The 19,056-nt window shown below is 40.9% G+C and overlaps 1 protein-coding gene across 7 annotated transcripts in view; it reads left to right on the top strand.

Moving 5' to 3' along the window:
- The window catches only part of LOC129171149 (brain-specific angiogenesis inhibitor 1-associated protein 2-like), an 82,249-nt gene that overhangs the window by 20,860 nt on the left and 42,333 nt on the right, over positions 1-19,056 (top strand). For all 7 annotated transcript variants that reach the window (XR_008566742.1, XM_054759538.1, XM_054759542.1 and 4 more), the window contains exons 2-3: positions 6,843-6,918; positions 12,146-12,232. Coding sequence is in view for 6 of the 7 variants with exons in the window: in XM_054759538.1 (XP_054615513.1) it covers positions 6,843-6,918; positions 12,146-12,232 (163 nt within the window). In the remaining variant the exon portion in view is untranslated. The remainder of the gene's footprint in view (positions 1-6,842; positions 6,919-12,145; positions 12,233-19,056) is intronic.

Below are 19,056 nucleotides of genomic sequence, written 5' to 3'. Positions count from 1 at the left end.
GGTGTGAATGTTTCTGACCAAACAATCAGAAACAGGCTCCATGAGGGCGGCCTGAGGGCCCGACGTCCTGTAGTGGGCCCTGTGCTCACTGCCCAGCACCGTAGAGCTCGATTGGCATTTTCCATAGACCACCAGAATTGGCAACTACACCACTGGTGCCCTGTGCTCTTCTCTGATGAGAGCAAGTTCAACCTGAGCACATGTGACAGACGTGAAAGGGTCTGGAGATGCCGTGGAGAACGTTATGCTGCCTGGAACATCATTCAGCATGACCGGTTTGGTGGTGGGTCAGTGATGGTCTGGGGAGGCATATCCCTGGAAGGATACACAGACCTCTACAGGTTAGATAACGGCACCCTGACTGCTATTAGGTATCGGGATGAAATCCTTGGACCCATTGTCAGAACCTACGCTGGTGCAGTGGGACCTGGGTTCCTCCTGGTCCACGACAGTGCCCGACCTCATGTGGCTAGTGTATGCAGGTAGTTCCTGGAGGATGAAGGAATTGATACCATTGACTGGCCCCCACGTTCACCTGACCTAAACCCAATACAACACCTCTGGGACATTATGTTTAGGTTTGTCCGGCACCGCCAGGTTGCTCCTCAGACTGTCTAGGAGCTCAGTGATGCCCTAGTCCAGATCTGGGAGGAGATCCCCCAGGACACCATCCGTAGTCTCATTAGGAGCATGCCCCGACGTTGTCAGGCATGCGTACAAGCACGTGGGGGCCACACAAACTACTGAGAATCATTTTGAGTTGCTACAATGACATTTTAGCTAAATGGACCAGTGTGCTGCATCATTTTTTCACTTTCATTTTTGGGGTGTCTTTGATTTCCCCCCTCTATAGGGTGATCATTTTCATTTCTATCAAATTATGTGGCATCATACATACATATATACATGCATACATACATACATACATACATACATATATATATATATATATATATATATATATATATATATATATATATATATATATATATATACACATACATACATATATGTATGTATATATATGTATATGTGTATATATGAATATGTATATATGTATATGTGTATATATATGTATATATGTGTGTGTATGTATATATATATATATATATGTGTGTATATTTATGTGTGTGTATATATATATATATATATATGTGTGTGTGTGTGTGTGTATATTTATGTGTATATATATGTATATATGAATATATATATATATATATATATATACATATATGTGTGTGTGTGTATATATATGTGTGTGTGTATATATGTGTATATATATATATGTATATATATATATATGTGTGTGTGTGTATATATGTGTATATATATATATGTATATATATATATATGTGTGTGTGTGTGTATATATATGTGTATATATATATATGTATATATATGTATATATATATATGTGTGTATATATATGTGTATGTATTTGTATATATATATATATATATGTGTATATATATGTATATGTATATATATGTGTATATATATGTATATGTATATATATATAATTTCAGGGCAACGCCGTTTCCATGTAGATGAGAGGCTGAACGATAAAATATTTTTTTGTTTTGACCTGAGAATGTTTACAACCTCTTAATGTGAAGAGACTCACCTGCCACGCACGTTCTGTGTAATATTTTTTGGTTGAATGGAAAGTGTTTTTTTTTTGTTTTTTTTTTTTAAATAATAATGGCGAATCATTTTTGCCACACTTCCTCTTTCTGTCTCTCTCTTTGCTGGTGTCGCACAACTCTGTCATGGCCCCGTTTTGCAATTAGCAGCCACAATTAGGGTAACAATGTAGTCCAAGAGAACTGGGATGACAAATTTAGCCACAATGACGAAAGAAACCTCCATTTTCCCCCTCTAGGCTTTGTCTCCTATCTTAAATGCACCGTAATTTTCTATCATCGCCATATCTCTAGATCAGAGGTGTGTGATGTTTTCAGTGGCAGTGGGTCAGCTTGTGGTTGTATAAGAAAGGCATTCAGGTGAGTGGTGGCCACCTTTTGGCCTCCTCAGTGGGAGAGTAGTGCACGTAATGATGCAGTCTTATGTAATCCTCCCACTGGTTTAAAACGCCACTTCTTGTTATTAGAAAGGTTTGTGCTGGTGGGGGCGTGTGCACGACTACACACATTCAGAGGTGTGTGTGCGCACCCTGTATTCATCAATCAGCATGCATTGGAACAAGCAGTCATTTTCTCCTCGTTTTCATATGTTTGTACATCTCCTTCAGTAGAGGCATGTTAAACACCAGGGTTGCTAAAGCTAGTCTGTAATGGGAGACGGATCGAACACGCCGCACATAAACAAGCTTCATTTTGAGCCTTATTACAGTGAGAGCACAGTGGACTCTCCACTCCAATTAGGAGAGGAAAGGGACGATGGGAAGATGATAAAGGTAGCCGTGGTCAATGGTGAAGTTTGTGGTTGTTCCTTGTCACAATTGTCAAACTATCTTCATATTGCTGTGTTATTAATAGTATTGTATGTCAACACCTGAACCTTCCTATTAGTTCTACCTTCATATACATTTCAATCAATACCCCCAAAATGTATCAATGACTTCAAGATCTTTTTGTTTTTGTAACTGCTTTCCCCACAAGTGCAGGTACAAAGGTAAAAAATAGTCAGTTCCCCCTCACCTCTGAAGCCATTTAAGCAGATTCAAAGTGGACGAAGGTTGATTCAGTACTTCTTCAGGACCACTGACACCAAAATTTTGCTTCAGGTTTGCAGACATTTTTGGTTTAATGTACAATATGGCGTGTCTTGTAATGTTATTAATACACTGCGTGAGTCCAACCGTGTTCTGTGTATTTTTTTCCCCACAAGACATCCTTGTTAGCAGCCTATTAGCTCGCTAATGCATGGACACAGAAACCATAAGTCTGCTCTGTCGCCCGTCTACGATGTCATCAGCAGTTGACTCTAGTCACAAGTCACAAGTCTCTGCTTTTCTTTTGATCACGGCTCCAAAATAACCTACAGTGGTACCGCAGAAAGTGCCAGCATTTTTGTCAACAATCACATCTTCAATCAAGCTAAAACTGGCGATAAATGTTCATTTAACACTTTCATTTATTTGTGTGCATTTAAAAGTGTTGTCTGCTTGTAAAACTGTAATTGTCAAAATATAAAAGTGTTTTTGTGTAGACATATTTTGCTTTCTGGGACAGATTAATTAGATTTTTTTTTTTTTTTTCTGAGAAAAATGTATAAGATTATAGAACGATTCAGTTAGTCGGACCCCCTGAACAGATTGACGCTAATCAAGGTTCCACTGTATAGCAATAAAATAATCTTGTTGGCTTTTTAAAGAACATGCCACACAAGATGTCTGAAGCGGTAGAGGTCAAAGGTTACCATTTCTGGATTGTTGCTTAAAGTCGAAGACACAGTCTGGTTGATTTTTGAGGTCAAAGAAGCTCATGGTATTTGTTGGCGATGTACCGACAGACCTGCCAACATGTGTACATTTTTTGTAGTCAGCACACATTTTGGTCCTTGAATACGCTTCTATGGTTCTTTGCTCACCAGTTATGCAAAAGGCTGTGATTGGTCGGCGTTTGGTATCTTTAAGTTTGGCATGTCTACGATCATCCAAGGCAAGAACTAAATCGATTTTTAAATGACATCCGACACAAGGCGATCCGGGTATCTAGAGGTCAAAAGGCTGATGAAATACTTGTTTCTTGTCAGACCCCCCAAAAAAGTTGTAAACCTCGTTGATTTTGAAGAGTATTCCACACAAGACAGGCAAGGATCCTCCGGACTTTTGCATTATAACAATACAAAGAACATCTTTTTGTCTTTTTGACACTTTTAACGACTTACTTCGTAAAGATGTCTGAATGATACCTGGTGCAAGATAGTTGTAGTAACTGAGGTCAAATAAGTGTTTCACTACAATAATTTTCGACAATTATCTTGAATTATTCAGAGTTTGTTTGTTTGTCAAACCACAGTTTCTGTGAATGTTGTTATTTCTGAGGCAGTATAATGACTACCGTAAATTCCGCACCTGAATATAAGCCACTAAATTTAAAGAGAAACAAATCGAGAGGCTGCTCTTGTCTATAAGCCACAGGTGTCCACATTGTAGTATGAGTTATTTACACAGAAAGATACCCTATAAACCTTGCAATCCTACCGACGCAAAATGCGTCACCCCGGTTTTGAGACATAGGACGCCTTTTTCAACAGCTGCTGCGGTCCAAGCAGAATAATTAGCCATAATTAGCCGCATCATTGTTTAAACCACAAGGTTCAAAGCGTGTGAAAAAAGTAGCGGCTTATATTCCGAAATTTATGGAAAACTCATTTTAACTGGCTTATGAGTGTACAACTCAATCAAGCACAGTGTTTCTCCAGGAGTTGTTTGTGTTATTTCATGAAATCTGTGCTCTCTGATGTGTTAAATAAATAGTAGACAGATAACAGTCACATCCATATATAATTTTTTTATTTAATGCTTGAATTCTGTTCCATTTAGTGATTGACGCGATTTGAGTTTTATTTCCTTTGTTTGGCTTCAAACAGAATGTGATGACTTCAGCCTTTTGTTCACCCTTAAATATTTATTTTTAAACTTTGGACAGAAAAGAGGCAACAACACCGAGACAACTTTTCGGGTGAAGTCTGGTTCTTTCTGTCTGACGCAGAAGAGCAAAGTCTCCTCCTGGCCTTGCCTCATTAACTTATCTGGAATAATTGATTGCTTACGGGTTTGAGCACACCTTGGAAGGCAACACACTGCATTTGAACTGTTGTTTTATTTAGTCTGCTCGTTCAAAGACAGCTCAGTTGATGCCATTTCCTGCTCTTCTATATCACACATTTTCACATTTCGCATATAATTCTGGCTTTTCTTCAGTAGTTCATTAAGAATTCCTCATCAGACGCTGCATCACTGCTCTGATATCCCTGCAGTGGTAAGAGGGAATGTTGTGCTCAAGTGCACTGTATGATATTCAACGCATTGCTGATTAGATGTTATTGAGCACAGTAGGAGAAAAAGATGTATGCTCTATTTCGAGTTAAAATCCAGCAAATTTGCCAGCATGTTGCACACATGAAGTGGTGTGCTTTGGACCAAAGCACAGCTTCTTTGCTTCTCTGTACATTTCCTCTTGTTATTGGCTTACTGTAAATTACATTTGCAGTGCCCCGATGGGTTGTGGTCAAAATGCTTTGGAAGATGTCCTCAAAGTTTTCTAACCATTAGACAACTGGTCAATGACTTACGGGCTGTTAGTTGCTAAGATGACCATGTTTACCAACCTTTTTACAGTCTATACAGATGTGCTTGTCAGTCCCCTAAAGATATCAACCAAATTTGATAGTGATTTAGTTAAACACCCTAAAGTTACAGTGGGTGTTTTTTGGGTGTGTTTTTTTTTTTAGCTGCACATGAGCAGTGTGAGAAATTTCACTTATAGGGTTTATAACACCGCGAACGTGGTGTATTTGTCAGAAAAATAATAGCACAGGCAACACATGAGGTGCCCTGCGATTGGCCGGCGACCCGCCTCTTGCCTGAAGTCAGCTGGGATAGGCTCCAGCATACCCCCCTAATGAGGATAAGCGGCATAGAAAATGAATGGATGGATGGCAACACAGTAGGGGTGCATGTTGTGTGTGCAGCGATTCAGGAATAGAAGAGTGGGCTTACACAAACAAATGCATACGCATAGCTTATTGACTTATTGTATATGACTCTCTCTGACTATATACAGTAAATACGCGGTCTGACTGTAGATGAGTGGCATATACTGTATGGTTGTCAGGATGAGTTGTCCCACAGTGATGTATTTCCTGCAGTATTGATGATGACTTGCTGCAGTGTTGTGGATATGTTGCTGTCCTAGCAGCTGTTCCTGCTGGCTGGGTGCAGGAGACCAACTAATTGGAGGAAGCCCTGAAGGAACACATGAGAAGGGAAGGCACTAGATGTCAAGGCGTGCTGCAGACGCTGCATTTTAACAGCGCTGTTGTGGAATATTCTCGCTTGTGATACTCCACTATAGCCGCCATTTAACGCTGAAAAGCTCCTAATGAGCCAGAGTGTCCATCATTTTAATGCTGCAGGGTCGTCACATGCATCTATGCAAATTTCACACTTGTATCCACAAGTGACTCTCATCCTTCACCACCACCGCAGCCGCCGCCATCATTAATCCTAGCCTTCTACCTAGCTGCTTAATCCCACTGAGAGGTGAAAAGGCGTGGGCGCCGGAACCTTTCCTCGGCCCTGATTAGTAGGGGTGTAATGGTACATGTCTTCGTAATCAGATTTTTCACTACAACAGAGTCGCACCGACTTAAGTGAGGAACAGGAAGTGTAATTGCCTTGTGATATACAATGTAGTCACGTGTTTACTCCAACAAATACAGTGAAGGCCAGCCTTTGGCTAGCAGGAGTCATAGCTTGCAGTAGTGGCAATGAGAAGCCAGTGCTTGAAAACCTTCTTCCATCACTGAAGTCTCGCATTCCTGGGAACGCTTCGCCTTTCCCCTCCCAGTGAAATACATAAATGGACAAAAACAAGTGGATAAGACGAAAGCAGGGTGCCGCCATTGTTCAGTAGAGATTGGGAACGGGGCTACAAGCTGGAACTATTAATTCCCTTACTGTTGCGAAAATGAACTGAACCATGACCTTAAAACTGAGGTATGTACCGAATCGGGATTATGGCGTACCTTTAGACCCCTAGTATTCACCCCAGATGTCCCTCTAAAGATTGCTACTATCCAAGACTGATGTTGCAGACAGCAGAGTCCTTCTTCATGTGCCCTTAACCCTACTGCTATTTCATCTCTTTCAGACCATCATGGAACAGTTCAACCCCTGCTTACGGAATTTTGTTGCCATGGGGAAGAACTACGAGAAGGCCCTTGCCAGTAAGTCCTTTTATCATTTTTCCCTTCTCCTTGATTGTTGAGCTGCAGGCACACTGCCAATCCATCGCTTTTCGTCTACCTAGTTTCTCCTTTTTGTCTGCCTATAAAAGGACAATGTTTATCCTCCTGCCTTGTCATGGAGTGCACAGCTTATTTATACAGCAGTGGAGGTGTATTAAGAGCAGCACAAAGGGCCTCTAATCTGAAGTGATGATGGTTCACTGTGGGTAGACAAATTAATAAGAGGAGGACGCGTGGTTGTGAGATTGTCTGTTGGTAATTTGAAGACTGTGATTTATCGAAACTCGCCACCCCCGAATAATATAAAAACCTTAACACGAGGCAGAACCCCCTCAGCCCAACTAATCGTATCTTTCATTCCCCCTCCTTGACACATGTGCTAATCCAAGACACAGTGGGAGGATGGAGACAGACTGGCACAGACTCCCTGAGCCATTAAATACCCACTTTGCAAGATTTGCTCGACCCTAAGGGGGACTAAGAGGCTCTGATTTGCAGGGGTAGAAAGAGAGGGGGCCACTTGTGCCAATATGGCGCAACAATTCAAGCTGTTGAGAAAGACCAATTCCAAATTGCAAATTATAAGGCATATTTGTTTTGGAATCCACAGGTTATCTTTTTCCCTCTGAAGAGTGAAGGGGGATGGATCAGGTGGGACCCCCCTCTAACTCAAAATTCCAATAATCCTCCATCTGTCTCAGTAAGAAGCAAACTTCCTTAGATGGCAATAAAGTAGTCACAAAGATCCATCTTATTTACGCCATCAATGTTGTTGTCACACTTGCTACATACATAATTGCTACACCTTAAAGGAAAACTGTACTTTTTTTGGAATTTTGCCCATCATCCACAATCCTTATGAGACACATGAACACATAAATCTTCCTCTTTTCTGTGTGTTCTCAAGAAATACAAATAGATTAAAAGACGCATCCAAGAATGCACATAATGGGAAACACTTATTCCACCTATAAACCACCGCCTTCTGAAAAAACCCTCAAAAAAGCGCCACCAACGCTTCATTTACATGTAATGTGATGTGCATATTAACCAAGCCACAGCGACATTGTTGTTGTTATTATTATTATTATTATTAACATTGTTACGTCGATCAAACTACTTACTGCCGTATTGACACCTTGCCACAAGCTAGCGACGAGCTTCCCCACACACTCCACCCGCAGCATGTCCCGTGCTCTCAGTGCCAAAAAGGTAAGGCGACATATTGGTGCTGCTGATACTGCTGCTGAGTTTTTATTTTTGAGTTTGGAAAAGTGTTCGTTTTCTATGTTGCTATGTGAAATCATTGTGCCCAGGAAGGAAGTTCCGGTAATGCTTAAAAGGGCCAAAATACGGCAAACTACTGTAAATATTGCATTTTATCATGAATGTACGTGTTACTACATGGTCACAGCATGCATGTAAAACCATAAAACCTTGCTGGATGTTTCAATAGCGGTATCTGTAGGCCGCATAGGTGTGTCCCATTACGTGCATTAATGACCTGCCTCTTTTGATCTTATTATATCTTTAGAACGCACAAAAAAAGAGAAAGACGTGTGTTCATGTCTCACATAAGGATTGCTGATGCTGTGCAAAATTCCCCCCCAAAAAGTGCAGTTTTCCTTTAAGTGCTGAGTCTCTATAGTTGCCAGGAACGTAGTCTACAAAACAAAATAACTGCTCGGGTCTCAACCCTAACCCTATTGGCACTGGCTCACAAAACATGGCTTTAACAGCTGTGGCTGTAGGTGACCTTCTGATTTAACTTTTAACAACTCCACAAGATGACAGTAGCTGCATTTAAAATATCACGTGTGGTCAGCATCCAGCAATTTTATCTACCTCTGCATGCACTTTAAATGTTAGTTACTATTACTACTCAGCTGTCCTGTCGGTGTGCAATTCATGCTTGCTTTTCTTGCTGCACCGTTGTTTTCAATGAAATCATGAGCAATATTAATGCTGGCTGAGCAGTTTGCTCGTTATTGCTATCACAGCTAGGGGTGTCCCGGTCTGATATCGCACATTGGGCCGATATCAGCAAAAAAAATGAGTATATGATTATATCGGCCTGTATCTACAATCTTCAATCTTGGCACTTCGATAGAACAAGTTGATTCCAGACTCCGTCCCAGCACGCATCAACCGGATAGAGCCCACATAATCACAACAACAGCGTGTGCTATTGTGTTAGCAAGGTAGCAAGGAGTAGGAGTGTTGTCGGCCATGTCTCAGTACTTTTTGTTAAAGTCAGAAAGAGACGTTGTAGCTGAGTGCCTAATTTGGCATGCGCAAGTTTCCCGTGGTGACACCAAACTGGGGAAAAAGTCATTACCGCTAACAGAAAAGAGCCAACCCCTGTCAGTGGTGAGTAATGTCAGGTTTAAACGTTTAATTGAGTACCTTGAAACTTGCTACATTATGCCTAGCTGCCGCTGCATTGTTGGTAGAACTACAGCCCAGATGCATCAAGAAGTAAATGGGTCAGTCTTTCTCATACCTAATGTTGCTGACTATTGTTGTGAGTAACGTCACTTGATCAAGCCTTTTCTAACATGCCACGCTACAAAGTCATTAACAAATGCATGTATGATCTGTGCTGATATCGGCTTGAAATCTGTATTGTTCGATATTCAAGGAATATTGGTATCACATCAGAAGTGAAAAAGTTGTATTTGGACACCCTTAATCACAACATTGGTTCTGTTGCTGCCGCGTTGTGCAATATAGTCCATGTTAATACATGACCATGTCGTCAAGTGAGCTACATTTTTCCCCCCCACTATCTCATGCACTTTAAATAATTAAGGATGCACGATAATTATCGGACCGAATATTATTGGGAGCATTTATGTCATACCAATAAATCTGATAACATAAAAAAACAGCTGCACCCCTTAGTGGTTATTATCACTTCTGCTCACATTTAATGTCAAGAAATAATGTCTATGCACATTTTTGTGTGTGTGGGAATTCCCTCGTTGGGCTCTTGATGCAGAAGATGTCAGTCACCTTGGAGGTGTCTGCAGGCAGTGTCCAAAATGTCACTCAAGCCAATGTTGGATTCGTTTACACAAAGCTTACAGCAGAGATGTTCTGATTGGCCCAAACAGCTCATGTGACTCGAAGTTGAGGTTTATTTATATCTGTGGTAGAGAAGCAGATAGGCGCTTCTTGGGTTTTATTTTTCCTTCATAGATTAAAATCATCAGGGTGCTTTTGGACTCCCTCACCTGCTTTGACCACCTGTTATCTAGTAAATCCCCCTCCCACCTGCAGACTCATAACACTCTGCAAGCGTACATGAAGTCCTGCTTCATACAAGGTGTGACGCCACGTCTAAACAAGACGTTATCAGCTGGAGCAGAAGCGCTGACCTAGGCACATCTGCGGGGTCTGCAGGCGAGACACTGCGCTATCACAGAAATACATTACAACTCGTAAGTGATTGTAGAGGACAAGGCGATGGATTGTGGGATTCAGAAGCCAAGGTTTACTCTTGTTTATTGTAAATATGGTCATACATAAGCTTTTCTCCCTATTGTCCCTTTTAGCTCAATAAAACCACAATATTGCAAATGATGCAATATAACTCTACATCACTGAAAATGGCACGCTTCAAAATGTTAAATACTCCAATTAACACCTCCTAGAGGCTTTAGGCAACCTTCGAGTGTCATTAATAAAAACTATCGTAAATGACGGACTATTGAGCGCCCCCGAATATAAACCATAACCACAAAATTTAAAAATGAAAACGTTTTCTTTTATCTATCTAGGCCGCAGGTATCCACATCGTAACATATGGAAGTGGCGGTGCTCAAGGCGGGGTGAGAATGGCACATTAAGTGGTTAGTGCACAGTATACTACTTGTACTGTATAAACCTTCAAGGTTTCTTACCCAGAGGGAGTTCTTCCTTGCCTCCGTCGCCAAGTGCTTGCTCATGTGGGGTTTCAGTTGGTTCTCTGTTTTCATTTATGAATGTGACCTTCAAGTGTAAAGTGTCATGAGATAACTGCTGTTGTGATTTGGCGCTATAGAAATAAAATGAATTGAGTTGAATTGCAATCCTACCTCCACTCGGTGCTCCCTGCGTCACTCTTTAGCACCGATGGGTGAGATGTGTGACACTTTTTTTTTTTTTTTTTTTTTGCCATCGGAGCTCAGCAGATGCCGCGGTCCAAGTAGAAGCTATAGTCATTCTATCGGTGAGGCCATCGAGCACGACTTTTGTTCGGCCTCGAAGAAGTTCTGGCAGTGCCCGGCCCACACAGTGGGAACCAAGCTAAAACTCAACTCGGAACCACGTCACTTCCTGTCCTCCTGTCCTCCACCATGTATTGCAACACGGACATGCGCCGTATTTATGTATGAATGGCTTATTTACTGGTATTATGTTAACTCTTAGCTCGTGTAAAATACGAATCTAAAGGTGACAAAAGGGGTGTTATTTCATATCTAGAGTGCTCAAAAAAAAATTTGAGCGTTCCTATTTCACGGAAATGCATTTATCACAGTCCTGCCTGTAAGCATTTAACCATGAGGGATTACTGTAACTGCATTTGAACACTATGGGCTTGTGTGGGTTGAATGACTAATGTTATTCAGTTGAAATCATAGTTGTGAGGAATACACGCATTTTTCGTACAAGTGGTAACATGCTGATGAAAAAAGTGTATATGTAATTTGGAGCCAAGGAGGGATGCTGAGCAGTTTGCACCTTACTGCTATTACAGCATTGGTTCTGTTGCTGCTGTGTTGTGCAATATAATTGAAAATAAATGACTACATTTTTTTATGTCTACTTTCTCATGCACTCCAAATAATTATTAAAGTAAAAAAACACATTTGGGAAACGACAGCCTCTCTCCAATCATCACATGCTTCAATTAATGTTCCGTCCTCCCTCACAATTCATAATATGGATGTAGTTACTTTGTAATTATTGATGCTGTTTAGTGAGGAAATGTAACAATTTGTGTGGTTGTGCCACCACGTCAGGAAATAATAATCTCTTTGCTATCAGGGACTACAATCCAGATCCAATCAGTTGTGTTTTTCTTCCTGATGAGAAGTTGTGTATCCAGTATCTGCAAAAGATGGGGTTAAAATGGCCGAGTTCATGTCTCGCAGAGAGACCTTTTCAACTTGCCAAGCATGCTGTGTTTTATTCCTCCCTTTTTTTTTTTGTTTCCGTATAGATGTGACATTTGCTGCCAAAGGCTACTTCGACGCGCTGGTGAGAATGGGCGAGCTCGCCAGCGAGAGTCAAGGATCCAAAGATTTGGGTAAGTGACTGAAACAAAGACACCGCCATTTTGGCACGCATTTGCAGCAACATTTGCATGCTACATGGAAAGAGCAGGAAACCCTATTTGGTATCAGTCGTTATGAATGATATTTTATTATAATTAGACAAAATTACTGGTTTCCATTACTATTACACTCAAGGGTTGTAGGTGGTGGTAATGCATATTACAAATTGCGTGCCAACTGCCACATCGTTAGCTTTTTTAGTGGTTCATTGCCCCCACTTGGTTCAAATGTAACTCACACTGTAAAATACTATCCAGATCTGCCCCAAAATATAATAGATTGGTTGGTTTTTTGGACTGTGTGTCAGCCCTCCACAAAGAGTTCAGTGCCATCTTATTTTCTGTGTAATCCTGCCAACTAGCTAGCTAGCTAACTCACAAGCTGACACCCCTCGGCCAGTGGCAAAACCTTGAACTGTGAAGAACTATTTCTGCTTCTTATTCAGCCAAAACATGTTGAGTTGATACCATATGGGTGACTTAAACCGTTGCCTCAGCTCTGTATGAAAATGAATGAAATGTCTTCTTAACATGGAAGTTAAGAATGTTCGCCCTCATTCTCCTCTTGAATGAAATGAGTCTCCTGACCATATAAACCATAAAAGTAAAGACATAGGGCTGTCATTCTCCTCCATTGTGCCCTCATTCTCCACTTGGTGTAAATGTTTCCTTACCTTTTTATATATAATTATATACAGTACAGGCCAAAAGTCTGGACAAACCTCCTCATGCAATGCATTTTCTATATTTTCATTGTAGATTCTCAAAACAATGAAGGTACACATGTGGAATTATGGACTTAACAAAAAAGTGTGAAGTAATTCTAAATATGTCTTATATGTTACATTCCTCAAAGTAGCCACCCTTTGCCTTTTTTGGTAGCGCTGCAAAGCCTTGGTGTTCTCTCAGTGAGCGTCATGAGGTGGTCACCTGAAATGGTTTTCACTTCACACGCGAGCCTTGTCAGGGTTACTTAGTGGAATTTCTTGCCTTATTAATGGGGTTGGGATCATCAGTTGTGTTGTGCGTGTCCAAACGTTTGGCCTCTACTGTATATATACATTTCCTGGTGCCCTCTAAAAGGTTAACACACACTCATCTGAAAGATGTTTTCTTTTTGTAAACGTTGCTAGGTAGCAATCAGAGAGAATATGGGTTATGCTGCAAGTGGGTGTTTCATTATTATATTATTACTGAAGCAAATGAATCATTAAGCCCACAAAGCTTGTTGTTGTTGAAAGCCATCGTTTTCCATTTCACATTTTTCTGGAAAAAAACTGGTACCATCAGGGGCCACATGTTATCTATGTCAATTAGTGACCGGATGTCTTAAGTTGAGGCTGCAAAGCAAGCGGAGGTCAGCCACTGAGCCAATAGCTGCTCCTTTTTGCGGAGTTTCCAAGGTGAGCGGCGAGCAGAGTGTTTGCCGTGCTCGGCAAGTGGGAAATCAGCTCTTGTTTGAAGAGATTTCCCCCTCGACTTGATTGTGCTGTCTGGGCGCACAAGCGGTGAAGCTGAGATGCAGCAGTTTGGGGCTTGCATCAGGGTAACTGACATGAGAGCACTCTCAAGATGTTTTATTCAGATGACTGCTATCTCTCCCTGCTCATGCTATCTTTCTATCCTTGTAGCCTCTGCCAGTGCTGAAGTTTACAGATGTGTTAAAGCGAGCCGTGCACACATTCTTGGTTTGCGCTCGTCATGTACGAGCGGAGCGCAGCACCACGTGATTGGACTTGCAGGTCGTCTCAGATTTTTTTCTCATTCAGCACTGTGTAATAATACGAGTGTCAGAGTGTGTATGAGCCAACTGAAAAGTGATTCCGAAATGCCGCCTGAAGGAGGTGCTGCGAAGGAACAGGATATTCCAAATGACTCATTTTGCTGGACAAAAGACTTCATTTTCTGTCTTTTTGCCTTTTCTCTTTTATTTGTACCATTCCAAAGAGAGTGAAGCGCTGCACTGTTTTTTTCCCCCTCTATCCGTGCACCCTATTCTTCTGCTGTATGTCCAAAAGGAAGGATGGATGTTTGATTTTCCAGCCACAAAGAGCCTCCACCCTGAGAGGTCCATACCAATATACAAAGCTCGGGTCCAACCCATGTGCATGGGTGAGGCCCATGGCTCACTTTCCTGTACGACCTGTTGGAAAGAATAAATCTACATATTGCGAAACATGACCTTTACCATTCAGCAAGCATTATATCTCCTCAAGGGACAATGCTATTATTTCAAGTAGTCAGTGTACAGCTTGTATAGATTTACTATTCAGTGAAAATGACTTCACACACAGCCACTGTCTAAACAGATGGCAACAAAAGTGAGAAGCAAGACAACTGAGTCTTGACTACAGTCAAGCATGGTGGTGGTTAAGCGCATGAGTGCTGGTGGCATTGGGGAGGTGCAGCTCATTGAGGCGAAACACAACATTCCAAAATGTACTTTGACATTGGGAAGCAGAGCATGACTCCCCTCCCTTGGGGAACAGATTTCCAAACACACCTCCAAGATGACTAATGTCCTGCTGAGGCTGGTGAAGGTGGCGGAGCGGCCAAGTCTGTCTCCTCCAGAATTTAACCCACCTGTCGGGGCGTCCTCTAACAGAAGGAAAGCAGGTTGAGGGGCACAAGGTGTCAAAGATCCACCATCTCCGCCAGTGATGTCATCATGGACGAGTGGAAAAGGAGTCGATAGATGGATAACTAGATAGATACTTTACTGATCTCCAAGACAAATTCATAACAACCCGTAGTAACAACCTGTACAGCTTTGTTGAATTCCATGTCTAAGAGGTTTAAGTTAAGCTGTGATGTAACAATGTGGTGCTCGCTCTAAATATTACGTATGTTCACTGTGACGTGTACTCGCTTGCTTGTTTTTTGAGTCATTTTCAGTGGTTAGTGAATCTATACTGCTATTCAAGCTGTACACTGACTACTCCATAACAATTTGTTTAGTATTGTTCCTTGGGATATACTGTATACTACTAATTCAATGCTTGCTGAAATATGAGATACTCTGTGTTCAGGTCTGAACATATGCGGTATATTCAATATGCTAAGGCGAGCAGTACGTGTGTGTATTTTCTGCCGTCAAATCCCACTATTCCCACTCACCCCACCAATGCCTGCCCACCAATCCTCCACTGCTTAGGTTAATAATCGCTTGTCACTAATAATCCCTCCCCACACACACACGAGCACTTATTAATCTGCAATATTTGCGGCTTTGCGAGCCTTGGAGGCAAATAAAGGAGTACTGAAGATGTTAAGTGCATTCCTCAGCGGCCAGTCTTGTTTATGTTCCTCACTGCCAAGAGATTAGTAGTGATTTATGTGCCAGAGTTGTCAGAGTACCCGTTTCAACTCATCGGAAAACTGTTTTGTTTTTTTTTTCGATTAAAGGACCACGCAGATCCTGTTATTGAAACTAGAAATATGAAGTAAAATGTATCAATCTCAGTCAGGATTGGATCACGCATAATTTAAAGTCACTTGCGTTAAAGAAATTCAGGAAAGTGTATTGAACCCTCCTCCCTCCACTGCACGCAGCACTGACAAGGTACAAGTACGTTTCACCTTCCTCAGCTGCACTCACTCGGAAAAAAACCTTTCAAAACCTTCCTTTCACCTTCGCTTTTTGCTATTGAGGATTGAGTTAAAATATTTTGGCTGGCAGAAACCTAAAAATGAGTACTGATTTTCTAATATTTGAAAAATAAAAAATAAAACATGTTTTTAAAGTACAGCAAAATAGAAGCTAGTAGAATAATGTAAAAAAATAAATATAAGGTATAATTATTTTTATTATATATTGTATGTTTGTATATATATATATATATACTGTATATATATAAATTGCCTAAAAGCAAGAGCTTTCTTTAAAAAAATAAGACATAATAAATCAAATACAGTAAGTAAAAAAAAAAATACACTAAAAATGGAGTTTAAAAAATTGAAAGAAAGAAATTGACCTGATGCTATCCTACTATAGTTACTTCAAAATATGTATGTTTAATTACTTTGATATTAGAATTGTAAGAAAACGAACTCCCTGGAAACTAAAGGAGACGCTATTTGTTAGCTTTGCAGGGACCCTAATAACCATCACTATGAAGAAATCTGAGCAGCAGGTGTGTTCATTTCTTGCAGTGCTGCATGAAGGCTGGGGGTGGAGGTGGGGGTGGGGGTGGGATACCTAACCTCATTTGCATGTTGAGCGCCACTAAAATGCACTTCCACAAAATTGCATTTCCAAATATTAAATTGCTGCCGGCTCTCCATCCACCTTTCCCCCTGGCTAACAATGAAATAAGCTCTCTCTCTCTCTCTCTCTCTCTCTCTCTGTTTCTGCAGTACTTACAGTTCAGCTTCCCCTTGCTGGAGGATATCAAATCACATGTGCTCTCCCTTAACAACTCCTGCAAATTGCTAATTGCCGCGCCTTAATAACATGCGTGTGACTCAGCACAAAGAGGCAGCTCTTTTGGGGAATCACACACGAATATGAGAATAAAGACAGTTTGTATTAAAACTCACTTACTCTATAGTTTTTCTATCTAATAAGATCTTTGACCTCAGCCAGCTCAATACCTCAAGGGTCCTCCTGCAAAACTGCTAGTCAGAATCCTATACAGTACATGACAGGACGCCTCTCAAAGATCCTGTATTTGGCAGGAGGGCACTGCTGTTTTTAAGGAGATACTGTAATAATGCAAGTTAAAGAATGTCTATTTGACAGGAGCAACGAGGAGGACAGGAGCAACTCTATACAACAAGTGTGCTCTGTTATGTCGAGTGTGACATGAGTGTTTTACAGTTTTTAAGGATCTAGTGCAATCACTTTAGTCAAACATCCTCATCCTCAGGAGTGTGCTGCTGTTTCTAAACATCTTTTGCAATAACGGTAGTGAAAGATCGTCTGTAAAATGCGAAAATGTTCTCATCTGATGTCGAGCGCTGTTACCTGATGCGTTGAGATGCAGGCCTGTGTTGGAGTACAGTCTTTAGCCCAGCCCAGCCCAGCCTGGCCTCTCTCCTCCTCCCTCCTCCACGTCCTTTAGCACCTGTCCCTGTTTAAATGAGAGCAGAGGAGCTCTTTTCTTAGCTCGGTGCCATCCTCCCCGGGGTCCCTGCCTTCCCCTTCTGCTCTATTTCTGAGACACGCACTGCATCATGGGAAGGCGCTAGCCCCCACACTCCATTCCATCCATCAATATACTCATTCACAGTGTCTTCATTCTGACGTGAGCTGTGGCAGTGATGTGCAGAAGTAAAGTTTCATCCTCTTCCTAGCTTGTCCACTTTTAGAAGCCACAAAGGAAATGAATCCATTTGTCAGCATTTTGGGAGGAAGTAAGCTGGTGGCTGCTTGGGCATGTAGCGTGTGGACAAACCCACATGTTCCCATTTTCATTCACTGGGTTTTGAGATTGTTTCTTTATTCAAATGCTTAGGTGTGTTTTGCAGGCGTGTACAGTTTGTCCTATGCTCAGGTGAGGGGACTCAAGCTAATCAAAGCAAGATTAAATAATGTTACTGTGCACATGGGGCCTCTGCATCCTGTACATTCTGTATATGAGCACATTTAGCACTTGGTGTTTGGTGCTCATTGTGTTACGCATGCGCTTTTTAATTCAACTAGAATATGTTATATTAGGGATACATTACATACACGTGCTATTTTTTTTTATATTTTAGCATATTCATACACTTTTCTGGCATAGATATTATTTTAACATGTTAACATATTTTAGCGTGTTATTGTGGTTGCAGTGTAAGTACAACTGCATTTATTTGTAGTAATATGTTTCCCCTCTCATGCACCTACATGAAAAAGTAACACTGTATGACCATTGCAACCTACAACCACAGTAAAAAAAAAAAAAGCCTCTATTTTCATTTAATCGCCAAGTCCAGCGTGCATGTACAAATGCAAATAACCGCTGGGTTCTCTGATTAGTGTCGGCTCAGAAAACATGTGTGACTATAGGCAACTTAGTTTTTGTTTTTTTTTTGTACTTACTACAAGATGGCAGTAACTGCATTAGAAGTAACATGAGTGGTCAATATCATGCAGCTTTATCTACCTCTGCATGCACTTTAAAATGTTGGTTGTGCTATTCAGCTGTTGGCGTGAAAACCTATGCGTTACACTTTTTACAATGAACTTGTCAACAGTATTAATGCTGGCTGGGTGGTTTGCTCCTCACTGATATTACAACATTGGTTCTGTTGCTGCTGTGTTATGCTATGTACTTGTTAGTAAACTACTATGAGGTCAAAGAGAGCTTTCTCATGCACGCTAAATCATTATTAAAGTTTAAAAAGTTGACATTTAGCACCCTGCCAAGGTTTAGGTAAACAAAAACCTGGACTATAATTGGAGCATTTAATGGGAATTTTCTGTTTTCTCATTATCTTATTATCAGTCACTTGTACTGGATGTTTATTAAATTGTTAAGCAGTGTTATGGTCTGTGAGTATACTGTGTGTTTGTATTATTTTGCATGTTATTTTGCATATTTTGTATTGTATTTGTAGACAAATGCATAATGCAGTTGTATCCCAGAAAATAAACAGAACCCACTACAGAATCTCACCCATTATATGGAGCTACCACTTTGCTTTCTCTTTTTCCTAATTACCGTAATTTCCGGTGTGTAAGACGCACCGGTGTTTAAGCCGCACCCACTAAATTCAGATAGAGAAAGAGATATGTACTGTACATATATAAGCTGCACTGGACCATATGCCGCACATGTCCACACCACAAAAAGACATAATGTGACGTGCAC

Source organism: Dunckerocampus dactyliophorus, chromosome 18, assembly GCF_027744805.1.
Source record: "Dunckerocampus dactyliophorus isolate RoL2022-P2 chromosome 18, RoL_Ddac_1.1, whole genome shotgun sequence".
In the NCBI taxonomy this organism is placed as follows: Eukaryota; Metazoa; Chordata; class Actinopteri; order Syngnathiformes; family Syngnathidae; genus Dunckerocampus; species Dunckerocampus dactyliophorus.
Note: the sequence above shows the minus strand (reverse complement) of the source record. Positions and strands in the feature narration are given on the sequence as shown.